The 18,891-nt window shown below is 58.1% G+C and overlaps 1 protein-coding gene across 1 annotated transcript in view; it reads right to left on the bottom strand.

The window, feature by feature from the left end:
* The window catches only part of CAMSAP1 (calmodulin regulated spectrin associated protein 1), a 21,584-nt gene extending 4,112 nt beyond the window's left edge, over nt 1–17,472 (bottom strand). The window contains exons 1-12 of the mRNA XM_015572323.1: nt 17,330–17,472; nt 16,772–17,072; nt 15,690–15,851; nt 12,853–12,933; nt 9,413–9,554; nt 5,034–5,173; nt 4,855–4,951; nt 3,829–4,006; nt 3,376–3,467; nt 2,858–2,942; nt 1,693–2,107; nt 3–1,649 (exon numbers count right to left, since the gene is read on the bottom strand). Coding sequence (XP_015427809.1) covers nt 3–1,649; nt 1,693–2,107; nt 2,858–2,942; nt 3,376–3,467; nt 3,829–4,006; nt 4,855–4,951; nt 5,034–5,173; nt 9,413–9,554; nt 12,853–12,933; nt 15,690–15,851; nt 16,772–17,072; nt 17,330–17,472 — 3,483 coding nt within the window. The remainder of the gene's footprint in view (nt 1–2; nt 1,650–1,692; nt 2,108–2,857; nt 2,943–3,375; nt 3,468–3,828; nt 4,007–4,854; nt 4,952–5,033; nt 5,174–9,412; nt 9,555–12,852; nt 12,934–15,689; nt 15,852–16,771; nt 17,073–17,329) is intronic.
* Nucleotides 17,473–18,891: the final 1,419 nt, after the last annotated feature.

Here is an 18,891-nt window from a genome sequence, read left to right as displayed (position 1 = left end):
GCCTCTTTCAGGCCCAGGCCCAGAGCTTCTTTGAGGCTCATCTGCTCCGACAGGATGTTGGCGTCTTTGGGCGAGGGCAAGGTGAGTGCCCGCTGGTTGCTGGCATCGTGGAGCCGGTAGCTGTCGAAGAAGCCCTTCTCGGGGGGGTCACTCCCGGGGTCTGCCGCCCCGTCCCAGCCCGGGTCGGGGGGCGTCCGCGGCGGGAAGGGCCGCAGGTGCGGGAGGGCCTCCACGCTGGGCGTCGGGGTCTTACTCCGGGAGCCCTGCTGCCTGTCTCTCGCGACCTTGAGCTCAGCGGGTCTCCCCGACCGGGAATTCCGACCCTGCCCCAGACGGGGAGCCCTGCGGTGCCCCGTCACTCCGGTTGGAGACAGAGGCTCCACAAAGTGGATGGACGCCTTGACTTTCGGGTCCGCGGCGTTGTTTCGGGCCCCAGGGACGGGGGGGACAGGGGACTTCAGGAGCAGCTGCTCCTGCTGCTGGGAGATCCTCAGGATGGCCTGCTGCAGGGTGCTGATGGTCTCGTTGAGCTTCTCGATGGAGAGGTCCCCCTCGCCCGTGTCCAGCCCGTCCCCGGCCACCTCCAGGAGGGCCGCAGACAGCGCCTTGCTCTTCTCCAGCTCAGGCAGCGCGGCCGGGTCCCGCCTGTGCTGCTGCAGGAGCGCCAGGCCCTCTCTGTCCGCGTCCTGACACTCGCCCGCGTCTCCCCGGCCCTGCTCCCGAGCCCGGAATTCCTCGGTTTTGGACACAGCTCCGCCGAAGTCCTCCTCGCTGGGCTCCGGCTTCAGGGGCTGGGGCCCGGCCTCGGCCTTGCCCTTCTTGACCACGTGCAGGAAGGCGGCCTTGCCCAGCTTCAGGCGCTGCCGGGCGGACAGCGCCTCCATCTTCTTCTTCTGGGCCTCGATGGCCCTCCGCTTCTCCTCCAGCTGCATGTGCAGCTGCACCAGCTCCGAGGCCAGGAGGCTGGCGTGGTCCCTGCCCTGCCGGCCAGGGCTCTGCTCCCTCTTCTGCTTCCACGTGGTCAGCGGGGCCGGGCAGCTCTCCGAGGCGTCCGGCGTGGTCTTCTGGGAGCTGCTCGTACTGGACTTGGTCTCGTAGCTGTTGAGCCGCTGGAGCTTCCTCTCGGCGAAGCTGGTCATTCTGGCGCTCCCGCTGGCCACGGAGGCGCCGCTGAGCTGGGAGCCGGTGCTCAGGCAGGGGCTGGAGCGGCCGCTGGCGCCGTCCTTGTCCTCGTGCTCCTTCACCTGCATGTCCTCCTGCAGCTTGGCCGACTCCTCCTCGCCCGCGTACCGCCCCATCAGCACTGGGAGGTCCTCCCCGAGGAAGTCGTGCTCGGCCTCCTCCAGGTCTGCGACGTCCGAGTCCGAGTCCTGCCTCAGGACGGCCCACGGTTCCGGGTCGCGGGCGAGCGGGCTTCTTGCCCGGCTCCCGTGCAGCCTGCCCTCCGGGGCCTCGCCCGCTCTGGCCACGTGAAGGAAGAAGCCGTCGGGGGGCTGTCCCTGAGATGGAGGATTGAAACCGCCGCTGGCCAGAGGCTCCCCGCGGGCTTCCCCGGCCGGCAGCCCCACCTCAGCACACAGCTCCGCGGAGGAAATCGGGGTGAAGGTCCTATTCGGGTCCCGAGTGCCGCCTTTGGTTTTAATGAGAGACTGTGTAATAAAACGTATTGGATATTCAGGGTAATTTGCGCACAATGGAAACAATTAATGAGAAAGCGCCCTCTGTGCCCGGCATGGGGGTCCCAAGGTAGCAGAAGGCAGGACAGCCCTCTTTCTGAGCCTTGGGAATCTTTGGGCCCGCCGGTCTCTGGGGAGACCTGGCATTTGTCGTGGGGCCCAGGTCACTGCCGTGAGGAGCCCCGTTTGTCCTAACGATGGCCACGAGCTCCTCGTCCTCGTCCTCGATGTCCACATTGTTCAGGAGGCTTTTCCCGCCGGCCCTCAGGGCGGGGGGGTGTGGCTGGTTCTGCGGGGTCAGGGGGAGGATGTTGGAGGCCAGGCTGTCCTTGCTGATGGAGCGGGCCAAGCTGATACTGTCGCCAGAGCCGGGGTCCGCGTCGCAGCTCGCAGCGTGGTACAGCGCGAAAGGCGCTGGCTGGGCCGCAGGCCTGCAGTGGGAAGAGCCACTGTCAGCGGAGGGACTCAGCAGGGAGCCAGCAGCTCGGCTGGGAGCCCCGGCGATGCAGCTAGACCCCCTGCCCTGAGCAGAGGGCAGAGCTGGCTTCAGGGAGCGACTCAAAAACACTTCGCTGCCAGGACCTCTTTACACCCTGAAAAACGACTGAGGACCCCAAAGAGCTTTTACTTGTTATGTTTATCCTTACTAATCAATGTTTGTCATACTGGAAATTAAAGCTAAAACATTTCTGATTAAAAGCTGCAATAAAAAACCCATTAATGAAAAAGGACCACATTTCCTAAAACCCAGGAGTTACGGCGTGAAGAGCAGTGAGGCCTCACTTCTGCAAGTCCCGGCACTGCCCGGCGGGGCCTCACACCTGGCTCTGACTCATCACCCGCCAGGGTGCCCTCGCCGCTGCCGACGAATGCCCTCCAGGCTTCAGTGCTCCTGGGGTCTGGGGGTCTAGGCCACAGCAGGAGACGGCTGTTAGTCTAAGGCAGTGGTCGGCAAACTGCGGCTTGCGAGCCACATGTGGCTCTTTGGCCCCTTGAGTGTGGCTCTTCCTCTGCCTTAGGAGCACCCTAATGAAGTTGATAACAATGCACCTCCCTATATAGTTTAAGTTTAAAAAATTTGGCTCCCAAAAGAAATTTCAATCGCTGTCCTGTTGATATCTGGCTCTGTTGACTAATGAGTCTGCCGACCACTGGTCTAAGGAACAGTTGACACGGTTCACCTGTGTTTTTTTTCTGGCCACGCTACCGCTGCTCCCCGTGGCTGCCCATCCATGCGGGTCAAGGAGTTGGATCGGTGTCGCTCATCTGCAGGCGGAAGAGGCAGGGATGTGATCAGCAGGAGGAAGCCAAGGTTATGTCCTTTGAAACTCATCAGCACAGTAACCGTTTCTCACGGAAATGCATCACTGAGAGCAGACCACCCCACAGGTCACCTCCAACAGTATCCACGGTGAGTAACGTGAACTCAATAGTGATCCCTCCGCGTCAGGACACAACATGGCCCGGCCTCTAAGTCACCGTGAGTGCACTCGGTTCTCGCTCAGGCACGCACAGTGACTCTGCGCACCTCGCACAGTTCACCGGGTGAATGGTGTTTCCACTCTGAGGACAACAGACTCCATGGCACACGGGTCCACCTGAGCTCTCTCCTGCCCAGTCCTCACTAGCTCCCCGCCTGCTGCGCCCCAACAACTGCTGTGCCAGTGGCTGTGAGGAGAGGAGGAAGGGCCGCTCTTACCCGGCGGGTCCTCCCCCGGTGCCGCCCTCTGCTGCCGCTGCCGCAGGGGCAGCAAGGGATGCGACGGGCTGAAGGCAGAGGCCCCTCTCCCCCTGTCAGGAGAGAAATCGGTGGGTTAGCAACCTTCACGGTCAAAAGCAAATACAAAAGAAACCACAGAGACCATCGCCAATTCACACCACAGGTAAGAATTTCACTGATTCTTTGAGAAAGATTATTAAAAAAGAACTAAACCAAAACGGTGCCAAGAACTTCAAATTTGGAATAAGTAACCCAAAACTGCAGGTGGGGACAGCCTGGCTTCTGGTCACCGTCTGTGATAAAAACGTGAGTTTCCAATTCTAACAGCAAAATTCAAGAGTGCATCCCGCCTCCCTCCTGCCTCTGGGAGGAAGTTAACGAGAAAAGGGACAGAACCCCGAGACTCAACTCCGAAAGCGACAGACAACTCACAGAGGGTCAGGCTCCTCGGGGTGCAGGTGCTGCCTGGGGCAGCCCTCGGCGGGTGGCTGAGCTGGGGCTGGCGGCTCGGCCGGGCTCGCTGCCGCAGGGCCACCCAGGAAGCTACGCTTGGTGGCGTTGGAGATAGGGACGGGAGGCCGGCTGCTTTTTTGGTGTGACACTGTTTTTGCTGAAGAAATAGAAATTTTACAGAAACGTCCATATGATTCACAGTTAAGTCAGCAAGAAGCATCTAGAAAACCCTGCTGCTCCTATAAACACCAAAATAACATCGCTTTTACTGGAAACCAAGCTTCTCCAAAGAAAAACTGGCTGTGAGTGCAGTGCTGAGGCCTGAGCTGGGACAGGGTCCCTCCTCGGGTCTGGCGCGGCCTCAGCGGGTTTGCTGGGACCACGGAGGAGGTGAGCGCCTTCCGTGAGCAACGGGCACGTGGAGCCCACGGTCACGGAGGGCCCAGTCGGGCCGAGTTATGGGTTCCTTCGCTCACGCTGCATTGAGCTTCCTGTACAGCCAGGGGCCGGTTACCTGCTGTCGGCGTGCAACTATCTGCTGTGAGGGCAGGTGATTTCTTTTTCTTTTTTGTCATCATTCCGTGAAAAAAGGCCTATTTATTGTGGCCGCTTTACCCACATTCCCCTGGGCCAATCTCTTCATAGTCTTAGGGAAACCACAGGAAGGAACACACTCGCCCGCGTCACCTCCTGGAAGCTGAGTCTCCAGGCCACAGTTTTGGAATAAGTAACCCAAAACTGCAGGTGGGGACAGACTGAGTCTCCAGTTCCCCTTACTCTGGGGAACACGGGTGCGTCCCGACCCTGCAGGGGGGAACAGCCAGCACACTCAGCCCAGCGGCCCCCCTCCCAGACGCTCAGCAGGCCCCGGGGCCCCTCAGACAGGCGGGGCTCTCCCCCAGATGCAGCCGTCCACGCCCGGCACCGTCGCTGCCCAGGAGCGCAGGGAGCGAGCGGGAGCTCCGAGGAGGAAGCTCACGGGAAGCAGCCGCCGCGTCCACTCACCGTCCTTCAGCTCCTGGACATCCCTGGGCTGAACAAAGTCGGGCCTGACGTTCTCAAACCACCAGAAGAGCTCGGCAATGAAGACCATCACGTTCGGCTGCGAGGAAAACAGAACCCAGGCGCGATGAGCAGCTGTGCCCGCGGAGCCTTAGCCGTGTGCGCGCCGCAGTCATGGTTACCTTCAGCACCGGGGGAGCGTAGAGCATGTCTTCCAAGGTGAGGTAAAAGCATCTGTTCAGGTGTTCATTCGAGAACTCCCTCAGAAGCCGGATGTTATACACACTGTCAGCCATCGACACGACCTCCTTCAAGCACACGTCTGACAGAGACAGAAAGGACGTCGCTAGAACCACGTCTGCTTCACAGCGTCGAGAGGCAGCGTGGTGTTTAGGTCAGTGACTGACCACGGACGGGAACCACTCGGCAGGAAGACCTGAGGAACCTCAGGATCGGAACCAAACTGTCCAACTCTAAAAAGAGCCACAGAAATCACTTGAAATCTTAAGCCTGGGCTTCCAGGATGGACAGGAACCACCCCCTTCAGGTTAAGAAAGGACACGCAGAAAGCTGGCGTGTGTTTAACCATTGGGCACCCCTGCGTGATTACCTACGTGTGGGGAGGGGCGTACACTGAGAAATGCCAGGCGTGCCCACGGAACAGCATGGGGGAGCTGGTCACAGCACTGGGGCAGGCTGCCAGCACCCTCCCTCGGCCCCCCGGGGTGGGAGTGCTCTTTGGGGGGCCCTCAGGCAGGAACCAGTAGGACAGCTAAAACAGCTCAAGACTAAGTCAGAAGCCGCTGCAGCGACAATTTACATGAACTCTGCCCGTAAATGGGGGTGGGGGGTGGGGAGGCAGGTGGCAGAGGGACCCGAGGAAGTAAACGCAGGAACTGGAAGGTGCGCAGGTGAGACGGGAGCCCAGACTCCGGGGCTTCTGTTCCTGGCGACACGCTGCACTGGGCGCTCCCAGAGGAGCTAGTCACAAGCCAAGGAACAGTGCACATGTCTAGCGCTAAGAGATGTTCCTTTTTAAAAAACTCGGATCGTGAAATATTACAAATGTTTGAGATCAGCCCCCCAGGTGCCCTTTCCGGGTGGAACCAATATCACCGTCAAACCGCATCTGATTCAGATCCTGCTCTGTCAGCAGTAAAACCGTCGACGCTGTCAAAGCCCAGCTCCCCAGCCAGCCGCCCTCGCCCACCCCCAAGTTGCGTGGCCCCTCCCATTCGCTGTGTCCGTAAACAGTGTGTCCGTAAGAGCAGGCTGCTGGCCATTCGCTTACACTGACACTCCTGGTGGCATGTGCCTGCACTGTGCAGCCTGTTTGTTCCCTCAACTCAGTATTGTGTTTCCCCCCAGATCCGGCCGATGGGATGGACTCAGGCATTCGCTGGAACAGCTGGCGTATTGCACAGTTCTCACTGTCACAGAAATGCCATGAAAACCAATCGGTGTGCTCTCTTCACCTGCATGCCGAGGTCGCCCAGCCAACCGCCCCACCTCCCCCCGGGGGTGTGAGATGCGTGTTGCTGGGGCTGCGTGCTGGCTTCCTCCCGTGAAAAGCCCGCTCTCCCTGCAGCTCTGATTGTCTGCCTTTTGCTTACTGATCCGTAGGAGTTCTTCATGTGTCACTAGTGTCCCAGTGCACAGATTCATGCACATGGAAAGGAAATTAATTAGAAGAAATATTTTAATATCGCTATCCACCCTTTCTCTATAATAGAAGTGTCAACCAAATTCATGATCGACAATGAGGGCTTTATATGTATTGTGCATGTGTGAGTCAACTTAGCCTTTTATGTATATACTAGGGGCCCGGTGCACGAAATTCAATCACTGGCTGTGCTGGTGGGAGGAGTGTCCCTCAGCCCAGTCTGCCCCCTCTCACATACTAGGAGCCCTCAGGCGTTGACCCCCATCACCCTCCAATCGCAGGATTGGCCCCTTGCCCAGGCCAGACGCCTCTGACAGAGGCATCAGGCCTGGGCAAGTCAACTTAGCCTTTTATAGATATAGAATAAACTTGCTTAATTAGGCCTGCTTTCTGATTTAGCTAAACTTTTTCCAGCCCAGTGAAGCACCCCAACTTCTCTTTCAGGTACTTGTCAGCAACACAGCAGTAAATATCAACACGAAGCAGATTATTATTGTAGGTCACGCAGGGAGAACAAAGGGTAAACTATTTAATTGCAGCCGTGTCTATCTTCTGCGCAGTGAGAAAATCTGAAGTCATTTTCAAGGTCCACCACTTCTTTTCAGTCGGGTCACGTTTCTAAGCTTTCTAAACGTCCGTTTTGAGTCTCCTATCTACCTTCTCCAGGACGTCTGTGAGCATCAAATGAGATGAGGCACGGGAAAAAGCTTCACGGACATTTGGTTACAGTGTGAAATGCTTGCACCTGGCTATAAAGCAAGTCGTGTTCTTGGGCTGAAGAAACCACAAGGAGGCTAGTTGCTAGGGAGAGGAAGCCAGGCGTTGCTATGTGACGTCATTACCCAGCACCCACAGTGACCGTTTAAGGCTGGGCTAGGGACCGCATTTTGCGCCATAGGGTCTCGGCAGCGTCGGCTGTGATTGGTGGGGTGCCACTTGGGGGAAGAGAAGTGTTGGATTGTTGGTGCCATGTCCGTGGAGCCGTTTATTTTTAAATGGCCAGTGCACGTCATGGCAGCTCCTGTGTTGAGCGTCTGCCACCTGGTGATCAGTGCATGTCATAGCTACTGGTTGGACGGACAATTAGCCTTTTATATATATAGACCAGAGGTCCAGTGCATGAGTTCATGCACGGGTGGGGTCCCTCTGGGTGGCCTGCAGGGATCAGGCCAAAACCCGCAGTCCAACGCTGCCAGCAGCTCCTACCTGCCGCTCCACTCATCCCGGCCCCACTGTGCCTGCCGTGGGCTCGGGCCCAACGAGTCCCGATTGGGAGAGCCCTATGTCTGGCACCCTCCCAAGGGGAGTGGTCTGTGGGAACAGGCTGAAACCGGCTCTCCGACATCCCACAAGGAGTCCAGGATTGTGAGAGGGCACAGGCCAGGGTGAGGGATCCCACTGGGGCACAATGGGGCCGGGGAGGGACCGCGGGAGGACTCCAGGGTGTGTCTGGCATATCTCACTCAGTCCTGATCGGCTGGACCCCAGCAGCAAGCTAACCTACCAGTTGGAGCATCTGCTTCTGGTGGTCAGTGCATGTCATAGCGATTGGTCGACTGTCTGCCCCTGGTGGTCAGTGCACATCATAGCGAGTGGTTGAGCAACCTTAGCATATTACGCTTTGATGGGTTGTTCAGTTGTTCTGCTGTTCAGACTATTTGCTTATTACCCCTTTGTTGTACAGGAGGATTATTATACAGGACTAAAGGCCCAGTGCATGAATTTGTGCATGGTGGGGTCCGGCCAGCCTACCCGATCAGGGCCGATCAGGGCTGGGCTGGCCGGGGGAAGGGGCCGTGGCAGGTTGGCCAGCTGGCCCTGCCTCCTCTCAGGCTGGGTGGCCGGCCACAGTGCGTGTCACAGCGACTGGTCATTCTGGCCGTTCAGGTTGTTCCAGTCGCTTGCCTTTTATATATATAGACGGTTACAAAAGGGCTGTGTGACGATCCTTTGACAACTACTTTCTCATGGATATGGTTTATCACAAGTTTGTTTATAATGTCCCGTGTCACTGAATTTTAATATGGTTAATTTAAATCAGGGGTCCTCAAACTACGGCCCACGGGCCACATGCGGCCCACCGAAAACATTTATCCGGCCCGCCAGGTGTTTTGCTGCCGCTGCCTGTCCTGCTTAGCAGCCAACTCGTCCCGGGCCCGCAGTGCACACGTGTGGAATGTCTGAGGGACAGTGAACTGGCCCCCTGTTTAAAAAGTTTGAGGACCTTTGATTTAAATACAAGAATCTTTTCTATTATTTGTGCTTTTTTGTAATTTAAGAAGTAATCCATCCCAACAACAGCCTAAAACCGTTGTCCTGTATTTTCTTTTGAAGTTCTCAAGTTTGGCTTTTCAGGGTCAGGTCTTTCCTACACAGTGGGGGGCTCCGTCTCCTGGGGAGGCCTCACTGCACTCCCCACACAGGCACCTTTGGGCCCACATTCTGCACAGGCCAGTCCCCTCACCTGTGAGATGTGGGCCTTCCCACAGTCACATGACTACTCCTGAGCCCAAATCACACAGGCTTAGCCGAGTAAAGCTAAACAGAGCTTGGCCCACCCGCCTGAATCTGGGGCAGCCTGAGCAGCAGAGCCACGGAGGGGAGGGCCGTGACCTGAGTACCACCGCGTCCCGGAGGTGCCAGCAGCACGCGGGAGAGACCACCATGGGCGACACCTGAGAAGGTGGGTGCTGACGTCCTCGAAGCCTCTCCCCCAAATTAGCACTAATTACAGAGCAAGAATAAAGACCTCAGAGTGGAGACCCAGCCCTGCGCCTGCACCACGTGACCACAGCGGGTGCCATCCACACTGCGCACTTCACCCCCAACCCTCTCCACGCAGCTCCTGCCCAGGGGGGCACCAAGGACATGGGTGTGACAGGGGCGCTCTGCACTCACCGTCCAGCTTCATGTGCTCGGGGCAGTAGTAGTGGACCACGGCCAGCAGCGCGGCCCCGTCGCTGCCGTCTCGCATCAGGTCCTCCAGCAGCGGGAAGTAGGGGGGCTGCCTCGCCGACAGGTGCTCTCGGCGGTAGCGCACCTGCGGTCGACAAAAGGCAGACTCTACACATGAGGTGCCCCACGTCCACTCCCACCCACGTCCCGAGCAGGCTGAGTCGAGAGCGCCGTGCGGTGGACAACGCTTGGAACAAGGCAGTTGTAGGGGAAACACTCAAAATGTCGGGATTACATACTTTGCCCAGAACCCACACGTCAAGATCTGGGAACTACGCTCGTGGCAACCCTGGCTGACAGTCATCAGCTGCTAAGGCAGCGGCGTCTCGCTCTAAGGTGCCGGCAGAGGGGCGGGCACGTCTACAGAGCCACTGCTGCACGCGGAGGAGAAACAAGTTAAGTATGAACTCGAAGTCCTGTCACTCGAAGCCCTGAGGCAGCCACTGTGCTCAGTGCTGGCAGTGTTCACCGTGTCGGCCCGGCCGTTAAAAACGTACAAATGGCTTCAGTGTGTGGTGGAGAAGTTCCCGAGAGCAGGGCAGACAATTTCGTGCACGAGGTCAGTGGTGCCGGAGCAGGAGACCGAGAGCTCGCGGGCGGGGCCCACCCTGAACCAGGGCTTCTCAGGGTCTCTGCACCCCCTTCAGGGGAGGCATGTGCCAGGTGGGCTGCCCCAAGCACCAGCCCCAAGGGCAGGTGAGGAGTGAGGCCAGGCCACCTGGGAGGGGACACAGCGCTGTCCCCCACGTCCTGCTGCCCCGTGTTCTGCATGAACATTCACAAACCACTCTGCACGGGGGAGGAGACTATGGGGGCCAGGGCGGCGCAGGAGGAAGCCGGCAGCTGCCCTGGGGCCGGGGCTGTTACAGAGAGAGGCCGGCCCAGAGGAAAGGCCTCACCACGGAGAAGTCAAGGTGCCTCCAGGCCGCACAGGGCAGAGCCATGGGTGCCAACTCTGCGTAACAGGCACTGGCAACATCCTGCTGAGATGAGGAGCGGGCTCCCTCGCGTCGCTAGGGCTGCTCTGCTGCAGACGTAACTTGTTTCTCGCCCGTGGCAGAGGCGGGCAGCTGTCCCGGCCCCAGCATGCAGACGCGGGCATGCGCCAGGCCAGCTCCCACACGGACACACAGCACACACGGTGACAACCACAGCATGCAGTGAAGCACATGAGTTCTCGGCTGAAGATGGATGGAGTGAACTCAGAACCAGGGAAAGCCCCGTGTAACTGACCACCTGCCGGTCAGCTTGTTAACCTCTAGGCCGTGGCTGACAAGGTGAAACCTCAGAGCCTGCGCCCTGCCAGACCTCTCCCCGCCATCCTCGTCGCCACGGGCTGGGTGCTGTGGTCCGGCAGCGAGGGGTCAACCACCACAAGGAACTAAGGGCCAGCTGCGGGCCGCCCTGGTCAGTACCGACACAGCTCTGCTCTGCTCTGCACCTGCCTTCCTGTGGGACAGCCGGGTTCCCACTTGTCCTTCCTAAACCTCGTAACTTGTAACATTTCCCTCGGCTTTCAGCATTCAAAAAATTAAGAGATATGAAAATATCCATAAAATGCTTTCTTCCTTGTTAACATATCTCAGAGCAAAATCATCAGCCACAAAGTAGGCCAGACCACTGCTCACATGGACCCCATCTGCCAGCCTGTCCCAGGGCACCGCCTGGTGGCAGAGTTTGGAGGCCAAGTTGCCCAGACATGAAACCAAGGCCTGCCAAGTGATCTGGGTGCCACCCTCTGTGCCTGCAGGGTGGCACCACCTTCGCTTTCCTCTCTCAGGGAAACCCACTTCTCACTGGGGACCCAGAGCCCCGACCAGGAAGGAGGGTGGCCCCCGCCACCGCGCAGGCGGCCGTGGTGTCACCTCACCACAGACAGCTGTGCCGTGGCACTGAGACACGACAGGTCACCATTGGGGTCGGTCACAGCAGGAAGGACAAAACAAAGAGCCGCCTGGGCCTGACCGGTGTGGCTCTGTGACTGGCCATCGGCCTGCGGACTGAAGGGTCCCAGGTTTGATTCCTGGTCAAGGGCACGTACCCAGGTTGCAGGTTGGATCCCCAGCCCCGTCAGGATGCCTGCAGGAGGCAACCAATGGATGCGTCTCTCTCACATCAATATTTCTCTCTTTTGCCTCCTACCTCCCTCGCTTCCACTCAAAAAAAAAAACAAACAAACCCCAAACGAACAAAACAACAATGGAAAAATACGCTCGCGTGAGGATTAGCAACAACAAGAGTCGCCTGGAGTGCATTCGTCCTTCTCAGAAGAGAAGACCCTGCTTTACACTCACGTTCATCACGTAGAGTAACTAGCACCCATTGGCCGAAATGCAAACCCTATCCGACTGCACGCTGCCTGTGAAATGCAACCCAGAACTCCCAGTGCCCACCGTGGGAACCAAGCCTGTCTGTCAGCCAGACGCAGGCCGCACCCACACGGCACAAAGTGCAACTACACCAGGACATCCAGACACAGACAGGTGGCCGAGCAACTGGGAATGGAAGCAGGTGGCAGCACAGGATGGCGTCTGATGGCAGCGGGGCACGGAGTCCACTTACGGGCACCAGCTTCCAGTACCACTTGGAGGGAGACTGCTCGGGAAGCAGGGAGAAGGCAGGAGAGGAGGGTCAGCGGGCCGGCCCACGTGCGGACGGATGGACGGATGGCGTACACACGTGGGTGCAGTGTGGACACGAGGGATCAGTGCCCGTGACCCACAGTGGAAGGTACGGGCACCTCTACACTAGTCTCTGTGGGAGCAATGAGCACTCCGGGAACTTGGTGCGGCTGGGCACCAGGACAGATGCCCGTGCACCGAGGGAGGGGCGCAGCGCGCCGTCGGAGAGCAGGAGGAACAAACACTGTCACACATGCGGTGCCTACACATCCCCACAGCGAGGGACGCGGGCAGACCGCAGCCATGGCTGGGCCACATCGTGCATGTGTTCAGGGAACGTGGTTCCAGTCATGCACGTGCTTGACCAGAAAAACCATGTCAGGGAAGAAAGGACAGAAGTGACAGGGACACACCAACGCCACCTGTACCATTTCCTCAGGTGCCACAGGCCCTGCCACCACCCCGCGTGGGCTTCAGGGCGCCACGTCAGCCTCCCAGGACCTCGTGGGCAGTGTTGAGGTCTGGGAGGTGCCACTGCCGACGGCAACATGCGCCTCACTTGCTGACTGGTAGAAGCCGACTCCCGGACCCCGGATCTCCCACAACCCTTCACCCCCCGGGTGACACACTGGACGCCCTGCCAGGGAGAGGGTGCAGGCTGCGTGCCCACTGCCCCTGAGGTGCTGCAGGCCAGCCTGTGAGGAAGGCGTGACCAGTGGTGCGCGTGGCGACCTCCACAGCGAGGAAGTGCCTGCCCTTTACCTTCTGGTGAGCAGGGCTCTCCAGGAACTGCTGCTTGAGCTTCCCTTCTTTCTCCGTTATCTCTCTCATCTTAAGATTGACCTGGAGGAGAAGAAAATGCATTGAAAAGATGGCTGCTGCCCTAACTGGTTTGGCTCAGTGACAGAGCGCCGGCCTGCAGACTGAAGGGTCCCGGGTTCGATTCTGGTCATGGGCACATGCTTGGGTTGCAGGCTCCATCCCCAGTAGGGGGCATGCAGGAGGCAGCCGATCCACGATTCTCTCTCATCATGGATGTTTCTGTCTCCCTCCTCCCTTCCTCTCTGAAATAAATATAATAAATATATATATATATATTTTTAAAAGGTGACTGCTCTCCGACACTGGTTGCCACATCTCCTCCCAGCCCCAGCCCCACTGCTCTCACTCCGACTCTGAAGCAGGTATTACCAACTCTCTCTCACCCGCAGACACCGAGGCCTCCAGGTGACCTGACGGGTGGAAAACAAGATGCCCCCAAGTGCCATGTGGGCTGCCGCCTCCCTCTCGCCCTCCATCACCCGCGACAGCGGCCCCTGACAGGACAAGATGCCCTAGATAAGCCTGAGCCCATGTTCACCGTGCACGCCTTGGGCAGCTCACACAACTTGTGGAAGTAAAGTGCTCTCTCCTGGAGTTACTTAAAGATAAAATGAAAATTGCAATTATAAAACAACACCATGGGAAATACTCGCCCATGCTTACGGGGCCGGGTCAAAGCCCTGGGATGAAAGGCACAGAGCTGAGCCTTCCACCATGAAACAAGGTACAGTGAGTGAGCGCAGGCGATTCCCATCAAGAAGGTGAGGCCCTGATACATGGCGGCAGGAGCAGACCTGGCCTTGGGTGGTGGGCACACAGGCAATACACAGGCCCTGTAACATGGAAACCCACACCTGAAACGTACATGTTCATGCTGACCAATGTCACCCCAATAAAATAATAAAATTTTTAAAAAGAAGGTAGGAAAATGGTTTTTAAAAGGAAAAAAAAAACAGCCCAGCTGGTGTGGCTCAGTGGTTGAGCATCGACCCATGAACCAGGAGGTCACAGTCTATTCCCGCTCAGGGCACATGCACAGGTTGCAGGCTCCATCCCCAGTGGGGGGCGTGCAGGAGGCAGCCGACAGATGTCTCTCTCTCACTCTATCCTTCTTTCCTTTCTCCTTAAAAAATTAACAAAAACATACTTGAAAAAGACAAAAGAAAAATCAGTGCAGATCAAATTACCAAACAGGAGTGCCCAGGGGAGACGGGATGCAGCAGCAGGAAAGGCTGCCACCTCACTCACCAAGAGTGCGGGCATCTCCTCCTGCACAGTCCACCCGAGGAGCCTGACGGCAGCGGGTGCAGGAACCACCCCGTGAGCGAGAGCGCACACCTGAGGCGACACCTGAGCGTCTCGTGGGCTGTCAGGTGTGGCAGAGGGTCTATGTGACCACAGCAGGATGGTGGGACCCGAGGGGGAGGGTCGAGGTAACAGCAAGCAGAAGGCAATGTCCACCAGACAGCCTGGGGCAAGAGAGGGCGTCTCTAAGGCCGACAACTCCACGGGAGGCAGCAGTGCTGCGGCTGATCGGTGAGACCACGGACCCACCAGCGAGGGACCGGGAACAGAGCCCACAGCTGGGGAGGTCAGAGTCCAATGTGGCACATGAACAACACCCTTGATGGATGAGAACCTGATCAAACTGGAAATAAAGAGCCTCCCCGAAGAAATATGGCGAAAGATGAGCAGCAAGCAATTTACCCAGAAAGAAGAGAACTAGCCCCATACACACTGTTTTTATTCATCCGTCCCCAACCCTCTCCGTGTTGGCAACCACCAGCTTGTTCTCTGTGTCTCTGGGTCTGTTTCTGTTTTGTTTATTCACTTTTCTCCCCCCTCCCCCCCCGGCCCCCCGATTCCACGTATCAGTGAGATCATAGGGTACTTGTCTTTGACTTATTTCACTGAGAATAATACCCTACAGGCCCATCCATGCTGTTGTAAACAGTAAAGAGGGAGAGGGAGAGAAGCATCAACGGGAGAGCCACGGATCGGCTGCCTCCTGCCAGCCCACCGGGAGCCCAGCCAGCAGCACGTGGCGCAAGGATGCCCGGCTCACACTCCACGGGGCGGCTCCACCTTCTGTGTCTTTAGTAGCAAAGTGTCACCACTGAACACCTTTTTGCAAATAAGACTTAAAAAACCAAAAGGCTTTGGTAAGGGATCCCTATAATCACATGCTACTAAAAATAACCATTCTTTTTTAAAAAATATATCTTTATTGATTTCAGGGCGGAAGGGAGAGGGAGAGAGAGATAGAAACACCAATGACGAGAGAGAACCATCAATCAGCTGCCTCCTGCACACGCCCCCTGGGGATCGAGCCCACAACCAAGGCATGTGCCCTTGACTGGAATCGGAACCGGGACCCTTCAGTCCACAGGACAACGCTCTATCCACTGAGCAAAACTGGCCAGGGCAAAAATAACCATTCTTTATATACATTGCATAAAAGATTACATTGCAAGCTTCTAAATATAAAAGAAAAAACAGCCTTTAAGAAGACATTTTTCTCTTCAAACACCATCTAAAAAGGAGCGCCTCCTTAAGCGCACGGGGGAGACAACAGGAGGAGGAGGCAGCAATGTGGACCCCACCAGGCCTGGATTTCCCACCCTCAGCCCCCCCACGCTGTGCCCACTCCTCAGGGACACCTGTCATCTGCTCTGACGCCGGCAGGCGGTTCTGGGTGCAGCACACGCAGTCTGGTGGCCCCTAGTGGGCGGAGACCTCAGCATCCCCCAGGAGAACCGGCCGCCAGGTGCACTCACCTTGTTGACCCAGAACACCATGGCGTCCTCAAGGTCATAGGGAAGCTCTTTCGAGGCACTGAACGTGGAGAAACGCTTGACGCTGGCCACCACCTTCTCGATGCTGATCATCTCCACGGTGTAGGCCATCATGAGGGCGTCCACCATCGCCATGTGGGCGCTCTGCAAGCAGGGTGGTCAGAGCTGCCACCTGCCTGTCCCACCAGGCCCCACAGACCCCACTCAGAGTCCTTCCTCTCTTCTCCCCGTGCGGAGACAGCGAGGCCTCATCTGCTCGCTACCCCTCCTCAGGGTCGGCCAGCTGGGTGCCCTGCAGTGTGGGGGCTTCGTCCTCCTGCCTCATCTCCCTGACAATCCTGGGGCGCTGGGGGTCCTTACTTCAGGGCTGTGGTAAAGGGACAGAGGGCGGAGAGCCCTGTCCGAGGCTGCACGACCACCAACGGCCCTGGGCACCGTCAGCAGCTCTGGCACGGAAACTACAGGCCGCCTTTGTGCCGTTCCTTCCCAAACCTGCGGGGCACCCGCACCCACACACATCAGCCACCAAGGCCAAAGTGAAGCCACAAAACCTAAAATGCAGCCAACGCTCCACAAAGCAGCAAGGAGGCACCGACGGCCCAGCCCAGGACGGGTGGGCTTTCAGAGGAAGACGGGGGGAGCTGCTTAGGGGACAATCACAACGTACACATGAAACACTCAGACAGCATGAGCGCAACAAGGACACCTCCCCACGCCTGCCTCCGAGGGAGGCGTTCTTGGGGCGGCGTTCAGCGCTCACCCGGCGTCAGCCAAGAGGAGCTGCTCTCCCCCGGGGCCAGAACCAGCACTCGGCCACGCGTGACACAGGCGCCTGCCACGCACTCAGACCCAGGCCAGCTGCCACACACACGTGTGCACCGTGTGTACCTGAGGGTTCGTCGTGCCTCGTCGTGCAGCTCAGCTGCAGAGGGACAGCTGGCGGCAGGACAGGTTGGGCACCACGCGAGTGCCCGTGGCCCTGGAAGCCATGACCTCACTCGCCCCCAACACGCACAGGACACCCTGGGTGGGGTGGGGAGTGCGCGCGGTGCGCCGGCACTCACCATCTTTATGGGCACGTGGCTGAGGTCGGGGTCCGTCACGGGGGTGTCGTCGCTCTCCATCACGTAGATCCCCTTCCGGGACAGGGCCTGGATGACAGACTGGTGCCCCTGCAGGGCGGCCGCCTGGTCCCCCTTCAGGATGAGGCTGCAGACACGGCAGTACAGCTCGCCCGCCAGCAGGAGCTTGATGACAGGCGGCTTGATGTGCTCCTGCTCGTACTGGTCGATGTAAAAGGGGTCCCTGAGGTCCTCGGGGATGTTATCTGAGCCAAGGGAAAGATGACCAGAGCATGACTCGCACCTTCAAAACGCCCCCGGAGGACAGAGGGCCATTAACAACCATGGCGCCTAACGGCATAAAAAGACGCCAGCGGGTCCCATCCCCCATCTTCTCTACTGCAAACGAGCTACTCAGACCCATGGGGCGTGGGCAGCACACCCACTCAGTGACCTCACGGCCACGGCCTCAGGAGCAGCGAGAAGCAGGTGGGGGCCCTGAGGGGAGAGTGGGCGACAGGGAAACCAGACCAGCACTGCGCACAGGCAGGCAGGGCGCACCCAGCGGCAGCCCTGGGAGGAGCCACATACATGTCCCTCTGATGGCAAAGGGGAGACGGCAGTGAGGCCGCCGGCATGGTCTCCAGAGGGGGCACCGGGCCTGCTGCTATGGCGACGAAGCAGCACAGTGGCCCCACCTCCATCTCGGACCCAGTGGCCTTAAGCTCCACGTGAGCCTGTTACTTAAGTATCACAATTCCACTAAATCAAGACGTCTGTCTCTACGTTACAAACAAGGAAACGGAGGCACAGAGCGAGCAGTGTGTCCACGGTCACTAGAGGCAGAAGCCGAGTGTGAACCCACAGCATTTATCCGCCTCCCACACCAGCCACCTGGGGACAGCTGGGGACGTTCGGGTGGTGAAGGCTCACCCCCCAGGAAGACTGCAGTCCACCCTAAAGGTGTATGCACCACACTACGAATCCTCAGAACAGGAGGAAAAATGGACAGAGCTGAAGAGAGAAGCAGACAGGTCTCCAGGTCCAATTAGAGCTTCAACACCCATCAGCAACAGACGGGCCACAACAAGGAGAGACCTGAACACCACAACCAGCCACAGACCCACCTGGCACGCACAGAACCCTCCGCCCAACACCAGGACACACAGCTCTTCAACTGCCAGGGAACCGTTGCCCAAACAGACCTCGCCTGGGCCGGGAGACAGGAACCAGTCAGTTATCTTACCATCGTCAAGTTGGACTAAAAGGAAAGTGAAACACGGAACAGGGAAATCTCACCCTTGGCAATCACACTTCTAAATAACTCACAGGTCAACGAGGAAGCATCAAAGAAAATAAAGGAAAATAAACGAACGGGATGAAAAGACAACATATGGGAAAGGCAGCGAAGGCAGCACCACGCGGGAGACGCAGCACCCCAAGCTCAGCATAGAGCCAGCGAAGTCTCCACGCAGCACCTCAGCTCCCACCTCGGGGACCTGGGAAAAGACGCTGGGGGGCGGGGGCAGGTGTGGGCACCAGACGAGGCCTCGTGGGCTAGAAGGCTGTGTCAGAAGACAGGTCGGTGCCCGGCTGCAGCACGGCCTCAGGGTTCCGCGAGAAGCGCCTGTTGGGGAACCGCAGGCAGGGTGCCCAGGACTCCCTGCCTGACTCTTAGAACCGCATGTTAACATACAACTACCCCAAAAGCTTAACAGAGTTGTTTAAATTGGCCAATGGTCTAAAAAGACATTTCACAGAAAAAGATTCAACTATCCAATAAGCACATAAAAAGGCTCACTGTGATGAGTCCCCAGGGAAATACCTACCACAGCCAGCGAGCGCTCGGCCGTCCTCGTGGCTGAAACGAAGGCTGACGCTGCCACGTGCCGTGAGGAGGCAGGGCAGCGCCCACACTTTGCTGGTGGAATAAAAAGCGACACAGCCACTCTGCAAACCACTGGGCTACACACTCCTTTCCAAGATACATGAAAGCTCATGTCCACACAGAGAATGTATTCGTAACAGACACGCAGCAGCCCCAGGTATGCCACCCGACAGCCCCTCCCCACTCCGACCTGCCAGGAGACTCCTGTCCGGCGTGCACCGCACCACGCCCCCCA

This window comes from Myotis davidii, unplaced genomic scaffold (assembly GCF_000327345.1).
Source record: "Myotis davidii unplaced genomic scaffold, ASM32734v1 scaffold609, whole genome shotgun sequence".
In the NCBI taxonomy this organism is placed as follows: Eukaryota; Metazoa; Chordata; class Mammalia; order Chiroptera; family Vespertilionidae; genus Myotis; species Myotis davidii.
This window is presented reverse-complemented; position numbering and strand designations above follow the sequence as displayed.